The sequence below is a fragment of the Phaeodactylum tricornutum genome, chromosome 2, assembly GCF_000150955.2.
Source record: "Phaeodactylum tricornutum CCAP 1055/1 chromosome 2, whole genome shotgun sequence".
Taxonomy (NCBI): domain Eukaryota; phylum Bacillariophyta; class Bacillariophyceae; order Surirellales; family Neidiaceae; genus Phaeodactylum; species Phaeodactylum tricornutum.
The window spans coordinates 1,129,883-1,144,434 of NC_011670.1; the positions used below are offsets into that span (position 1 = coordinate 1,129,883).

Genomic DNA, 14,552 nt, shown 5'->3' on the forward strand with positions numbered 1-14,552 from the left:
CTTCACAAAACCGACACGAGCCGGGATGGGAAGACGCATTTCCAGATCACAACCAACGTCAACACAATCACAGTCAAAGGGCGAGAGCTCCGGTCCAGATCTTTTCCTAATTGATGTGTTGCCTTCCTCTCCGAGCCAAGTTGAAGATTGTATTCCTGCCACCATACTCACAGGCTTGTCATTTTCTATCCCAAGAACCGTCCCCGTTTCTCCCTAGCCCATATGTATAAGAACTCCACCGGCGTCGCTTCCGCCCCGCTGGAAGAAGAAGGAAATATTCCTCCTCTAGTAGCGGCCCATGTGCCCTCCTACGGAACAGGCGACGAATCAGAACCAGATCCTGTTCGAGTGATGATCGACGAAGACGTTGCCTCGGAAGAAGTACCTCTCGTTGTCACTCATGACGATGATAAAGATGCGATTCCCCAGTTCCGGGATGTACCGTTCGCCGTCCTGTTTCTCATTCACGCCACATTGATGGTATGGCTGGGAATCTTTGTTGCACCCAAAGGATACTCCAAAATCAATATTGATTTTGACATGATCGAAAAGGAAATGCGCAAAGGAGACGATATGAGTGAGCAAGATATTGCGGATTTTGAGAGGTTTGTTGCGTTTGTGGGCAAGTACGCACAAGTCTACCCGAAACGCATTCTCCTATCCTTTGTTTTTCCGACAGCCCTCTTGGCATTTGTGATTGCTCTTTTCACAACCATCTACGTGGTTAAACCTTGTCCCAAAACGCTAACCTACGCAAGTTTGGTTGGATCCTTTGCCTTTACGGCCATTGTCATGATTTCATCGTCCGTTCTGAATAATAGCCTGTTTGGTGCTGTGATGACCATTGTCGCTCTCGGTGCGGTTGCATACTACGTATGTGCTGCCTGGCGTATGGTTCCGTTCGCGGCGGTCAATCTGAAAGTGGCTTTGATAGGCATGAGCCGCAACTGCGGAGTGTATCTCGTTGCCTTCTTCGCATCGGAGCTCGGATTTCTGTGGCCCATCTACTGGGTCTACGTACTGATTGGCGTATCGGTCGACCGCAATGATAAGTGTGAAAAGGCACACCCGGGGGCAAATTTTGATATGAGCTCGAATGATTTTGACGATGTGTGCCATCCTCCACCGTTGGTGTTTCTCCTGTTCTTGCTTTCGCTCTATTGGACAAGCACCGTCCTTTTGGTAAGGCGTCCCAGCTTAAATTTCTGACTTTGTGTATTTCAATTTTGATCCCTCACAGTAATTCTCTGTCTCTGAAGAACACGGTACAAGTATCGGTTGCAGGTGTTATGGCAACATGGTGCTTCGACAAGCGCGACGCTGATCATTGTTGTTCCCCAGCAGTATTTGGTTCAGTGTACCGTAGCATGACCTATTCCTTTGGTTCAATATGTCTTGGGTCTTTGCTACAAGCTCTCATTTCTGTATTTCGGTACATAGTGGAAAGTGCCCGAAGCCAGAGGGAGCGAAATGACGGTGGGGGTGCTTGTGGCAACATTCTGCTCTGCATTCTGGAATGCTTCGCCAAGCTACTCGAAGATGTCATCGATTACTTCAATCAATGGGCGTATGTATTTGTTGGAATCTATGGCTATTCGTATCTCGAAAGTGGCCGACGAGTGATTGAGCTGTTTCGAGCACGAGGCTGGACGGCGATAATCAACGACAATTTGGTGGGATATGTATTGGGCTTCACAACCGTTCTGATCGGTGTTCTGACCGGTGCCACCGCTTTGCTGCTCGAATTTACTGTTTCTCGGAGCAAGCTTGAAGCGAATTCTGAGTACGAGTCTTACATTTTCGGTCCTATTCCAGGGTGGAGGTGGTGGGCTTTCGGGTACGTTTGGCTTGTACATTCTCGTAAGCCTTTAGATTGCTATGTATGTCTCGCACTGACAGGTTGCTCGCTTTGTTGTAGCATTGGATTTTTTGTGGGAATATGGGTTTCAAGCGTTGTGATGAATGTTGTCAAGGCAGCAGTGAACACTTTGGTTGTGTGCTGGGCTGACTCACCGGCAGTAGTGGAAATGAACCACCCTCGATTGACATCAGAGATGGCAGATTCGTGGTTGCAAGTTTTCCCAGAAGCGAATACCCAGATTCGACCTGCATACAATGCCATTGTTGTCTGAAATCGTTATTTTCGAAGGGATGTAGGTAGTAGCCGTGACTGTTTTGTATTTGATTTTCCGTACTAATGTCCATAGCTACGGTATCGCAAGGTCTGTACGGCGAGCGATTTTAATGTTTACGACACGTGGAATTTGTCACAGTCAAAATGCGCTCCTACTAACCGTAAGGGCAACTGAAAGATGAGAAATCTTCCATCTGCTACGATGCGGATTTGGATGATCCTGTCTCCAATCGACATCGCCTTGTGATCAAGACTACGGAAAGCAGCAAAGCTACGACTTTGTTCTCTACTTTTCACGCTACTCTACACAGAATGGCTAACGCCTGTATATCTGGTCGGAACACGAGGAGGTATCAGATCTCGTGCCGGCGATTCATTCAATTGTTATTTTTGTTGGCGGCGGCTGTTTCCGCAATTTCGGGACATCGGCAAACCTTCGTCCGCGTTCACAACCAACCGCAGATATCATCAGCATTATCATGGAATATAGAAGCAGGATCATACGACGAAAAAATCGCCCTTAGAATAGCTTCCTTTCCGAGAGGCGGCTCAGATACTGATGTCGAAGGAGGCGAAAGCGATGAGTACGACGAGGATAGAGAAGTAGAAGAAGACGAGTACGACGATGAAAGTGACGAAGGGGATGATGACGAAAAAGTTGTACCAATTGAAATAAGCATTGAAAAATACGATGAGCCACTGGTCGCATCGCCAATGATAAATCTATACGCCTCGTTCGGTGTGATGATGCTAGCACGAAGAATCGACCTTTTCAACCCAATCGTCGTTCGTGTCGCACGGTACGTACATAAATCTCCCACTGGACCATATCATTTGACTTTGTACCTTAATATGCTTTCATTTGACTCTCTCAGTGCCATGTTTATCGCTTATCTTGTTCTACACCAGCTGTTCGTGCTCTATGTTCGTATTCAGGCAAAATCTGCCGATGATAGGACTCCAATCACTCTAAAGAATCCATTGACATCTGTATTACAAAGTCAACTTGGAGGAGGCGACCAGAAAGGAATGATAAAAAATTTAGCATCCTCATTCTTGACGTCAGAAACGACAGTTCTAGAGTACGATTTAAGGCAAGCACGTTCGATGCAGTCTGGCCTGGTAATGAATATGCTATTTATGTGGTTCTTACATTTTAAGATGGAACAAGTGCAACCGCTATTGATACAATCTGTAACGGGTTTTGTTCAAATGATTTACAGTCCGCTATTTCAAGCATATGTGATGGGCCGCAATTTGCAGCGACCATTCAAGAATCCGAGCATGCAAAAGATGGGCGACACGACTGCTGGCACGAGCGGAGACGCCTCCGACAATAACCAGGAAGAGGAGTCGAATGATGCTATCTCTACGGAACCGAATGTAAAGGAGGAGGAAATGTCTGATGACGAAAGTGACGGGGAAACATCTGATGATGAGACCGACGAGGAAACATCCGATGACGAAACCGACGGGGGAGCATCCGACATAAAAGCGGATGAAACTACAAGACAATCAGACGCGGAAGCAGCTGACGACTCAGCGCCAGACAGCGAAGAAGAGGAAGATGATTGATTTAGCTTTAGTTCTATTCCTTTCTCGTTTTACAATTAGTTTGCGTGATATATCCATGTACAATAGATCGGAGGACCTTACTAAACTATTCCGGCATCCTCACGCAAGACGCGGAGTACTTCGTCATGGACAGCACCGTTGCTTGCGCAGATCTTACGTGTACGCAATGTAAAATCACGGCCCTCCAGGTCAGTGAACTTTCCACCAGCCTCTTGGACCAGTAAGGCACCCGCAGCGATATCCCAGGAGCTCAAATCATATTCCCAATACGACGTCAATCTTCCATTGGCAACCCATGCTAGCATGAGAGCTGCACTCCCTAGCATACGAATTGTTCGACATACGGGCATAAGCGCTTGTACACCCTTGAGGCTCATCTCCATACTTTCTTCGGCTGGTGGGCTTCCCATGGCAATGATTGCGTCTCCGATAGCTGTTTGGAGTCCCACCTGGATTGGTTTTCCGTTGAGAAAGGCGCCCTGCCCTTTGATTGCTGTAAACAGCTCATCGCGATGACAATCATAAATCACGCCTACTACCACTCGGCCGCGATAGGCACACGCGATGGACGGCATACACAAGGGCATGCCGTGAACAAAATTTGTGGTACCATCGATCGGGTCCACAATCCACAACCACTCGCTATCATCCAGTTTTGCCTCCAGGGCTGCAGTGCTAGCCTGTTTACCAGGGTCCACATCCTCTTCGCCCAAAAAGTCGTGATCCGGAAAAGTGTCGGATACAATTGCTCTGATGGTCTACCGGTAGAAAAAATGAAAATGAGAGCTCCGAAACAAATTCGGATAGAAAAACTACCCTGTAGTTACTTACTTTTTCGCATAGGGGATCAATCAGGGTTAGCAGGTCTCGACTATTAGCCTTTCGGTTGGTGATTTCGGCACCTCCTGCATTTCCCAGAATAATATCTCCGGCTTTCTTGGATGCTTCTACTGCCACTTGGAGGACCTTGCTTAAGGTCTCCTGGTCTGGCAATGCCGTTGATGACGCCAAAACGTCCATTTTTCCGGTAGACCTTGGATTTTGACGAGAAAAGTAGTACGGCGCGAAGGACGAGACTAAAGACAGGTGTAAATATAGGATACCGATAGGCAATACCGGACACTGCATCTTCATGGTCCAGGTAAACTGTTGCAATGTCGGAAAGATTTGGATTTACAAAAAACAATTATTTCGCCAAGGGATGAGGTTGACCGACGACCTCGTCCGTACGCGGGCGGTTCTCTATGAGGTTTATAGCGTCTGTACGGTGTCCAGAGGACTAGGCTGTTCTTGTGATGGCGCGGCGTGCGCCAGAAGTGAGTATTTATTTTTCATACGTTCGCGTAGCTTAGTATAATTCAGTTTGAACCACGCAAACCAATGAAAATAGCTCGAAATTTGTCCGAGCCCAAACCAGTGCCGCAATTCCACTTTCCGCTTGGGCAAACCAAACCCTTCTCACTGTCAGTCCGGACGCGCTGCGTTCCGTTTGTGAAAGTAGTGTGAACAGAGAGCTAAATCGTCCGTGTTCATTTCATTGACGGCACAATTGTCTGTTCCGGTAGTAAACAACTACCATGCCACCACCTACCACGAAGACTCCAAGCCGTCGTATGACACTAGGCGGCGCCTCTTCCTCCGTTCAGAAGAATCGACGCCTGTCCCTCGACGTTGGGGATCCGGTGCCGGGACAGCGTGCGCACCGCCCTCCGCGGGCGTCAATGATTCCCCGGGTATCGGGACAGGAAAATAGTCATCCCCGTCCACAGCAACGTCAATTCGTACCTCCGAGTCCAACTTCGTCAGTGAACAAGCCGACTGCAAGCTCGAGTCGTCGCAGTTCCTTCGCCGGACCGGATCGACGTCGGTCGCTTCTACCACCCTCTTCGTCCTCGGCTAGTGCCAAGGTTGATCCGCGACCCATCAACGACAAGAGCTTCCAGCACAATTGTAGCAAGGCGCTTCTAACTTTTTTGCAAGAGTCAGGCTACGATTACCCCATTTCGACCAAGACGTTAGCCCGTCCTTCGGGGAAAGACTTTGCCAATATTGTTTCCTTTCTGTTGGGTCAAGTGGACCCAGAATTTAGCAAAGGAAATGTCAAGTTTGAAGATGAGGTGGCCATGAATTTTAAAGCTATGGGTTATCCATATCCCATCAGTAAAACCGCTCTCGTTGCTGCCGGAAGTCCGCATACTTGGCCTAGTTTGCTCGCTGCCTTGCACTGGCTCATGGAACATTTGGTGATTGCCAAGGAAGCTCGGTCCGAAGAAATGGATGAAACCAAGCCATTCGAATCTTTGGAAGAACTATCGCAAAAGACCGATCAAGCCTTTTTTGACTACGTAGGAAAGGCGTACACGGCATACATGGCCAACGACGAAGCCCGCTCGTTGTATCTCGAAGAGGAATTCGCCGCCCGTTTCGAAACGTACGACAATTATTTGCAACAGGAAGTAGAGCGATTCACGGATTTGAATGCAACCATTGTGGAACGAATCAATGCACTAATGGGCGAGTCGCAAGAGTACGTAGTAGCCTCGTGATGCTTTTCGTAATTTACTTTCTGCCGCCCGTTACTCACAAAGCAATGTTGTGCTCTCGACAGTCTGCCTACGTATGCGAAAAAGTGTGAGGATTACGCAACCGATTTGCAACAGTTTCACGATCTCATTCGCCAAATGGATGAACATAAAGCTGCGCTAGAGCTAAAAATTCAGGAACGCTCGACAGAACTTGTGCACACGAATGCGAAACTGGACAAAATGAATGCGCACGTAAAGGAATTGAAATCAGTGATTGCTACACAAGAGCTTTCTCTTGACGAAGTTCGCAAAATGGAAAGCGAGCAAAAGGGCGTTACGGAAGCCATGGATCGATCACTAAAACTGAAGCGACAACGCGAACAAGCGCTACAACACAGTCGAGACGAACTCAATACATGCGTCCAAAAGTTAGATGACGCCATTGCTACCTACAACGCCAAGCTCGCTGACTTGGCCTCCATTCCTGAACTTGGGTCCAAATTTGCCGAGATTAAAGCCAAACTCAACAAGGAGAAGCTGGCCGAAGACCAGAAAGATATGTTGGGAGTGGACCTTCAAGCGGTAGTGCGCCCCCTCATAGAAATATCCAAAGCACAATATGAAAGCAAGGCTGATCAAGCCAAATGGGATTACCAAGACGCCTTGGACCAACGGGAAAAGGCCGAAGAAGATTTACAGGACGCTCAGGCCAAACTCCAAATCCTCACTGACAAGTATCAGCGCTGCGAAGAAAGACTGCACCTAGAAAAGGAAGCTCAAGACGCGAAGCTAGCAGTTCGAGCCCGTGAGCTTACTTCCATGGAAGAAAAGGTAGCCTCCCTCCGTGATCCGGTTGCACTCGAAGAGCAAATGGCTTCGTACGAACGCCAGTGCGCGGAACTAGAGGCTCTAGCGGAAACACACGAGGCCGAGAACGTGGCCAAAAAACTTGCCGTCTTGGAAGAGATCGAATCCGCCATGGCTCTCATGGCCGAACACGAATCGTTTTGCCGGCATAAGATTGCCGAGTTGGATGCTTACTGGCAAAACAAGAAGGACACTGGCGTGCTTCGAGTGCCCGACAGTGTTGCACTCGAATAGGGACGCGTCTTTCAACGTCGCACAATGGGATTAAAAGACAATCGTCGTTTTCTACATATTTTTTCAAAATAGTCTATCTATATTTTCGCGTATGACTATGATGTGAGCACGTGCAACCTCGATGGATCGATACATTTGAAATCAAATGTCCCGTTTACTATACGTCTGCCGTGGTGAACGCAATAGCTTCCGAGTACCGTTGTCTTGAATCAATCTGCGTGCGAGAGCACTATTATGGAGTTGAACTGCTTCGGGCAAATTACCCTTGTGCCAAAAATCCACAAAGACCAGATTCACGTCCAGTCCATCATTCAAAGCAGAACACTGCTGGACATGTTGTTGGACAAAGTTCAGCCTGTTTAGGACACCAGCGGCGTTGCTGCTGGGTAGGGTGACAAAATTGTTGACGCTGAAAAAGCGGCGCCGAGAGTTTTCTCCGCGAGTAATCTCGCAACTGGAGGTGGTGTCGCGAATTGCGTCCACGTCGGAAAAAGAGAATCGTGTTTCGGCCCCGTAGTAGAACCAATCGTGAAAGCCCGGTGGACACGGACTCGAATTGTCCCAACACGAGGGACCACCGTAGTGGAAGAAAAGAATGCGTTTGTCGGTCTCGACGAGTTCGCCAAGGGTCGGCCACTCGGTGGTTACTTCAGGGTGCACGTACATGCGGTCGGTAAAGCCAGGGACACTCTGCATGATGCTGTAGATGTCAAAGAGGTCGATTGTTCCGGCTCCCACACTGTTGTCAATTTGTAGAGGCAGAATTACGACTTCTGACGGATTCTCCGTCAGGAACGTATTGATGTTAGTGAGCACTTCGACCACGTTTCGCGAGCCTAGTAGACACCGCCCGTGTATAAATTGCAATTCGCCGTTGCAATTTCCAATGTCCAAGTTGATACCGCGGTAACCCCATTTCAAAGCGTCTTCCAGTTTGTAGTCGTGATTAGGTCCGAGGAAGAATCCATCCTCCGACGTTGCCATGGCGTTGTGAAGGGCCGCGTACATGACGGAATCCACGGTGGCGTCACACAACGTGGAAAGTCCGTTGCAGCACACGGAAGGGTCCGTGCACTGCATGAATTGGTAGGTGGGCTCGGGGGCAGAACCGCCACCGGTTCCTGGTATCGTCACGCTGGGCACTTTCGGAACGTTCCCGGTCGTGTTGACGACATTGTTCAATTGCGACTTGGTCTCCTCCGGGAAAAACAGCCACACGAGAATGCCTCCCACACCCAATAGCAATATAAGGAGGATCACCGACAAGCAACAGATGCGACAGCAACTCTTTCTTTCTTTGGGCGGTGGCGATCGCTCCGTCGATGCTCGCGAACGGCTCGCGACAGGCTTTCCCATTCTACTGATCGAATGGCTTTGCAAGGAGTAGTGCTAGAGAGAGAGGCTTGGAATAGGAATCACCGAGAACTAACTGGCGGGACTAAACTCCGATTTGAAGTAGGATTATGGATGACCGTCTTTGTTGTCGCGTATGGATGCGAACACAGACTCTTCCGCAAATCAAACGAACACTGGGGAACAATTGGATCGGCTTTTTGTCGACAACGCTGGATGGCACGAGTAAGGGCGCAATACGTTCCCACACTTATCGCAAACTTGTGTGTGCTTCCATATTGTGTCACCGTAAGCGCGATCGTGGCAAAACGGCGAGCGCACCAGCACTGGTCCATGCATTGCTTGTGAGCGTGATTGACGTGTCGACTGGCGCGGCCGTTGAATCTTTTTTTGACATGCCTCTATTTATTATAGGACGATGCGACACGACTGACTTCGTTCATTCATATAGAGATGTCATTGGATAGGACCAACAAACTTCGGAACGCCTCCCAACGATACACGTTTCCAGCACGGGGAACTCGAAACGACAACTAACTCGACGAGAAGCCTGCCAAGTTCCAAAGTTCAATATGTTGAATTATAAATGCGAACTTGAACATTCCTATTTGCTACCGAAACGAGGACCAAAGTAGGAAATATTGGGCATTCACTGTTACTGTTAGTACAGTCGACTACGAAACTGGTGACTATGAATCGGAACCGTTTCCATTGCAGTATCATGTTTACAGCCAGGCCCTGGCGTTCCTACCATTTTCTTTCCCCGAGTCCGCTACGGCGCTGCGGTTGACTTCGCACCTGTCCATAGTCTCGGTGAATAACAATCATCAGTGCTGCGAGACAGAGAACACACCGGTCCTTCCTATGACCACTATTCCTACCCAAAAACCCCTCGTGGTAATTCTCGGCTGGCTGGGATCCAAGCCTCGAAACCTATTGCCTTACGAACGACTCTATCAGCAGCTTGGCTTTCGTGTACTATGTCACACGGCCGCACCAGCCATGATTGTTGAGTCCGTCTTGCAGCCGTCGTTGAAGGACCAAATCGTGTCGCCTCCGATTCCGTGGACGTCCTTGTCGGCATCGACACCACGGTCAATGTCACACTTGGCGTGGAACATTTTGGTCGAGTGTCACCAAGCGCATCCTTCCGCTATATTATTCCATCTCCTGTCGAACGGGGGATGCTTCGTGTGGGAACGCATAAGGCAGATACTCGATAGAACTATACAGAATGCTCCAAAGGAGCAACATACTACCGAGCTGTACCACCACAACGAAAAACTCGACCAATGTTTACAGCACGTTAAGAATAATATAGCCGGGGTCGTCTTTGACTCTTGTCCTGGAGGCCAGCTCGATGGTATCGGGAAGGCTTTGCAATATTGTTCTTGGGATGACCGAATCCAAGCAACATGGGCCGGTGGTTCGGATCTCTTTAAATTACAGTACGCTGGCACATCCAGCTCAATTTACCCGCAAGTACAAGCGCGGAGCCAGGAATATCTGGACTCATTGCGCGACGATTGCTGGAATCTGCCTCAATTGTACTTCTGCAGCGAAGATGACGATTTAGCTCCGTATCCCGCCTTGGAATCCTTGGTCCGACATCGACAGCGGATATTCGGCAAAGATCTTATTTGGATGCGATCATGGCAGTCATCTCGTCATGTAAGTCATTTGTGCCAACATCCTAAGAATTATGCACAAACGCTAGAAAGCTTCGTCCAACGGTGCTTGTCCGATCAAAGTTCCAAGCTATAATGCCAACTTAAAGCAGCCTCCGGTGTCTATAAGTCTTGATTAATCACGCTTCCTTGAGAATACTCGCAGCCATCTCTACTTCAATACACGCCGCTTCTCCCTCTTCGTCGCAGGTTGTTGAGTTGATTGTATTCATAGATGGATGCACCCGCATCGATTCTCCGGTTTGTGTGTTGGAATACGAGCCATCAGTCAGGGGGCAGCCAGTAGCGTTGCGACACAGATAGCATGAGAAAACATCATGACGAATCATTTCTCCGGCATGCTGCGGTAAGTTCGAGCGACCCACTGGATGCAGTGGATCGTAGTGTATTGCTGGTTGGGCGCATGGCCTGCACCAGTTTCCTTTTGGCCCGTACCAGGGTAAGCCATAAACAACCCACTTCAACGCACCCAATTCTACCTCATCATCCGCCGATGTCCCCTCGACATCGACAGTATTGTAGCTCGAATCTTCGACGGTCAGCTTTAGATCACCAAGAACACGGCCTTGGAATTCCAACGCTTCTCTCCATATTTGTGCAATCATTGCGTGGAGGCGCCGCCCCTCCTGATTGTCTTCAATCAATCCAAGCCAAGTCAACACCGTAATCAATCGTATTTTGCTGATTCGTATCCTGTTGTTCGTAGCCCGGGTAGGTGGAGGTAATTTGAGAACACGCGCATCGGCCAAAGTCAACGCAGCGGGACGCGATCCCAACAAGACAAAGCCAACAAGTCCCTTAAAGACACTACGGTTCGACGGTAGCGTATTGGGAATTGGTCGTCGATTTACGGAGGGCGTTCCGAGTTTCGTTTTCATCCTTTTCAGCACATGGCTAGCTTGTGCTGCTGACATTCTGCCGGACTCCAACCTTTCGATAACATCGTTGAAATCGTCAGCGTAGACGGTTGTAAAGACTTGGCGATTGATGTTTTGGGCCGCTAAATTCCACTGCCTTGTTGTCGACGATAACGGCGGTCCATCCTTCGATCTTGCGTTTGCCGTTCCGTTGCTGTGTGGATTTTCAAACAATCCATAGTCTTCAGCAATTTTGACCATCGCAAAGTGATCATTCCAGTGTCGAATAGCTCCCGATAGTATTTCTCCCCTTTTTCGCAGACTACGGAATTGCGGATTGATGTAGAGTTCTCGTTGCAGCGAAGATGGAACGCATAAGAGCTTACCACTGCTGTGCGGTAGAGATCGTCGGTGCATGGCGACGTAGAGTTGAGAAACGGTTTCAAAGAAATAGTCAGGAGAAAAGAGTTTCCAGTTGCAAGAATCACCCACGCTTTGCGATAATTGTCGTATCAGTAATTCCGCCGTATACTCGTGCCCCGAAAACAGCATAACTTTGTCGCTACTAAGCGAGTTGGAGCGATCACCATTGTAGCCACATCGTGCCAACAATTCCGCGAAACATCGCTCCACGGCGTAACCAGCAGCGCTGGCTTTGATAGCCGAATATCCATGCTTCGTAGCAGTTTCTTCCTGGTGTTTATCTACATCTGCTTCAAACGGCACACCACTACCAGCGCTGAACATTGTGTCACCCGTAAACATGTAAACGCCAGCATTACTGCCTTCTCTGGTACGCAACAAGTACGTCATGGAGCCTCTGGTGTGTGCCGGTGTCGCGACTGCTTCCACGCTTACAAGATCTTGCATATCGTTGAGTCCGTGCCGGGGCAATGGCAAGAATTCTCCATCCGCCACTGGAAAATTGCAGCCAGGCACGCCTTCCACGGCACCTCCAATAATGAGGTTCAGATGTTCCCCAACCACCGCGTGTTGTGCAAGATCCTCATTACCTCCGGTATGATCCCAATGTTTGTGCGTCGACACAATGGATTGCACCTGAATGGGCTGTTTATTGTAATGGATGTCACTGATAATTTCCAGCTGCCGCACGACAGCCACAGCATCTCCACAGTCGACCACGAACGCCACAATCTGTTCGTTCGATACCGACACGCGACCCAGCGGACGTCGTCACGGTCCGGGGAGGTACGCAGAGGACGAGATGACCCAAATTGTCCAAAAGCTGCGGCAGTGGATGAATGTATACCCGTTCCGGTACCACTTCCACGCGCGTCTCCATCGCACGGGAGTGGAACCCGCCATTCTTGTCGTCGGTCTTGGGACTGCGAGCTTTTTGGGCCAGCCGGATGATGAAAAAGTGCGCCCACCGGCCTAATCCGGTGGGATACAGAAATTCAACGGCGTAGACCATTCGTGCGGCTACCGGGGCGACCAAAATGCCAAGAATTACGCCTGGAAACGCCAACAAGATTCCCACGCCCCCCACCAAGCACATGGTCAACAGCACCACGGCAGCGACGGGACGCATCAAACACGGATTGTGTCGCCACGTCCGCAAGCGGTGAAAAAAGACGCCTTCTTCAGTCATTGTGTGGTCCAGTGAAGTTGCTGGCAAGTTCCTAGATAGCCGAACTAACAAGGGTTGTTGCTCGCCAATGATTGCACCGGCGCTGCGAAGAGTCCTCGTCGCAGCCACGAAACGTCGGCACGAAGGAACAGGTCGCTTCGTAACACGTAATCTTCCGAATAGCGACGCGTCTAGAAGCCAATTATCGACAGCTCTAAACAACTCTTCTTGGAAAGATAATGCACGTGGGGTTGTAGTCGTTGAGTCGAACGCAGTCTGGACGGTTCGTTGACTGTGATAGGGATGCTGGCCAATACGAAAGTTTCGAACAGAATTCCTACAAATGCTGCACTCACAGTAAAAGAGTAATAGCAGATGCGCAGGTTTTGGCTGAGCGTGCCAACATTCAAACGGTTTGTTTGCTTAACGTTTTCCGTTACCTTTATTTAAATGGTTGGATCGTCGAGGCATGGTACTTTCATGACAAAAATATCGATTTTTTGCCATCCGGTTGTGTTACCGGATACATGGTGTACCTACAAAGGTAGCGGAGCGCTGACGGTGTACTGTGGCTACCCCGAACTCTGTTGAACAATTTGAGATTTTGACGTCGTTTCCACTGTTTTAACAAAAGTCAAAAAATGTTGACTGGGAACGAGACCGATCCCAGCAAAACATCGAACGAAAGAGGTAATCGCAGGTAGCTTCTTTTCTGGAATCGCACTGTGCAAAAGCAATGGTCAAAGTACTTACGTAAAGCCATGTCTACTTTGCCTCGTATCGGCGTGCACCGTCCATCCGACTCATCCCGTACGAGTCGGCGCCGTCGTCGTGTTTTGCTGGGCGTAACGGGCTCCGTTGCGGCCGTGAAGGTACCCGAAATAGCCGTCCGTCTGGTGGAGGAAGTAGGGAACTTGCAAGTCACGATTGTTCTCACTCGGGGAGGACTCACGTTTTGGAATCAAGCACAAGCGTACAATCTACACTACTGGAATCGGCTGCAATGTTATCTTGGACGAGCACCAAGCGACGACGGAACGACCGATCGGAACGAGATATCGGTACTCGGTGAGTCAATTGCATGATCGATAATAAAAAAAACAGGGGATCATACGCGATCATCGTACGGAAAAAGATTAACGCGTTACGCCAATTCCTGCTGTTTTAGATTCGGAAGACGAGTGGCGCTCTTGGAAGACGCTTGGTGACCCGGTCCTGCACATTGAACTCCGCGAATGGGCCGACGTACTATTGCTTTGCCCCTTATCCGCACACACGCTCGCGAAAATATCGCACGGTCTTTGTGACGATGTACTTTCCAGTATCGTACGCGCCTGGGACTGGGGCTACCACGCTACGAGGCCGCCCAAACCAATATTGGTCGCCCCCGCCATGAACACAGCGATGTGGACGCACCCGTTGACTGCCCAGCAGCTCCAAACTGTGCAATCGTTCTATAACGCATCTCGGTATCCCGAGAAGGGAGTGCTGCTTATTGATCCTCAAACGAAAGAGTTGGCCTGTGGAGAAGTCGGTAACGGGGCTCTGGCAGCGGTTGAGACTATACTAAGTGCGGTTCGGGAAGCCCTATGTGCATAGGGAAACTACAGGTCTCTCAAACCGTGAGATGTAATACATTCTACGGATTTGCCGTTGTATCGCGATCAAGACGATTCTATTGTTTTTATAAAGCCAGTCTTGTAGAAAGGGAGCAGGGAGAGAAAGTGA

At 49.3% G+C, this 14,552-nt stretch overlaps 7 protein-coding genes across 7 annotated transcripts; 4 read left to right on the top strand and 3 right to left on the bottom strand.

Annotated features, from left to right (window-relative positions):
• Positions 1 to 222: 222 nt before the first annotated feature.
• On the top strand, positions 223 to 3,107 carry PHATRDRAFT_32929 (predicted protein; the record flags this gene model as incomplete). Its single annotated transcript, XM_002177723.1, has 6 exons — positions 223 to 1,182; positions 1,260 to 1,837; positions 1,919 to 2,075; positions 2,208 to 2,226; positions 2,301 to 2,934; positions 3,071 to 3,107. The coding sequence occupies 6 exons, from the start codon at positions 223 to 225 to the stop codon at positions 3,105 to 3,107; spliced, it is 2,385 nt and encodes a 794-aa protein (XP_002177759.1).
• A 584-nt stretch (positions 3,108 to 3,691) lies between these two features.
• PHATRDRAFT_18323 (predicted protein) lies at positions 3,692 to 4,729 on the bottom strand (the record flags this gene model as incomplete). Its single annotated transcript, XM_002178044.1, has 2 exons — positions 3,692 to 4,467; positions 4,541 to 4,729. The coding sequence occupies 2 exons, from the start codon at positions 4,727 to 4,729 to the stop codon at positions 3,790 to 3,792; spliced, it is 867 nt and encodes a 288-aa protein (XP_002178080.1). The 3' UTR covers positions 3,692 to 3,789.
• A 537-nt stretch (positions 4,730 to 5,266) lies between these two features.
• Positions 5,267 to 7,335, top strand: PHATRDRAFT_43664 (predicted protein; the record flags this gene model as incomplete). The annotated part of the gene is made up of 2 exons (XM_002177724.1): positions 5,267 to 6,236; positions 6,318 to 7,335. Exons 1-2 carry the CDS (start codon positions 5,287 to 5,289, stop codon positions 7,333 to 7,335), a joined length of 1,968 nt encoding a protein of 655 aa, XP_002177760.1. The 5' UTR covers positions 5,267 to 5,286.
• A 30-nt stretch (positions 7,336 to 7,365) lies between these two features.
• PHATRDRAFT_43665 (predicted protein) lies at positions 7,366 to 8,839 on the bottom strand. Its single transcript, XM_002178045.1, has one exon. The coding sequence runs from the start codon at positions 8,689 to 8,691 to the stop codon at positions 7,477 to 7,479; it is 1,215 nt and encodes a 404-aa protein (XP_002178081.1). The 5' UTR covers positions 8,692 to 8,839; the 3' UTR covers positions 7,366 to 7,476.
• Positions 8,840 to 9,319: 480 nt separating this feature from the next.
• Positions 9,320 to 10,452, top strand: PHATRDRAFT_43666 (predicted protein; the record flags this gene model as incomplete). The annotated part of the gene is made up of 1 exon (XM_002177725.1): positions 9,320 to 10,452. Exon 1 carries the CDS (start codon positions 9,553 to 9,555, stop codon positions 10,450 to 10,452), a length of 900 nt encoding a protein of 299 aa, XP_002177761.1. The 5' UTR covers positions 9,320 to 9,552.
• Positions 10,453 to 10,495: 43 nt separating this feature from the next.
• PHATRDRAFT_43667 (predicted protein) lies at positions 10,496 to 13,230 on the bottom strand (the record flags this gene model as incomplete). The annotated part of the gene is given in 3 exon segments (XM_002178046.1): positions 10,496 to 12,388; positions 12,432 to 13,161; positions 13,181 to 13,230. The coding sequence occupies 3 exon segments, from the start codon at positions 13,228 to 13,230 to the stop codon at positions 10,496 to 10,498; spliced, it is 2,673 nt and encodes an 890-aa protein (XP_002178082.1).
• A 767-nt stretch (positions 13,231 to 13,997) lies between these two features.
• Positions 13,998 to 14,423, top strand: PHATRDRAFT_10089 (predicted protein; the record flags this gene model as incomplete). Its single annotated transcript, XM_002177726.1, has 1 exon — positions 13,998 to 14,423. A coding segment is annotated over one exon (426 nt), but the record flags the coding sequence as incomplete, so codon positions are not given.
• Positions 14,424 to 14,552: the final 129 nt, after the last annotated feature.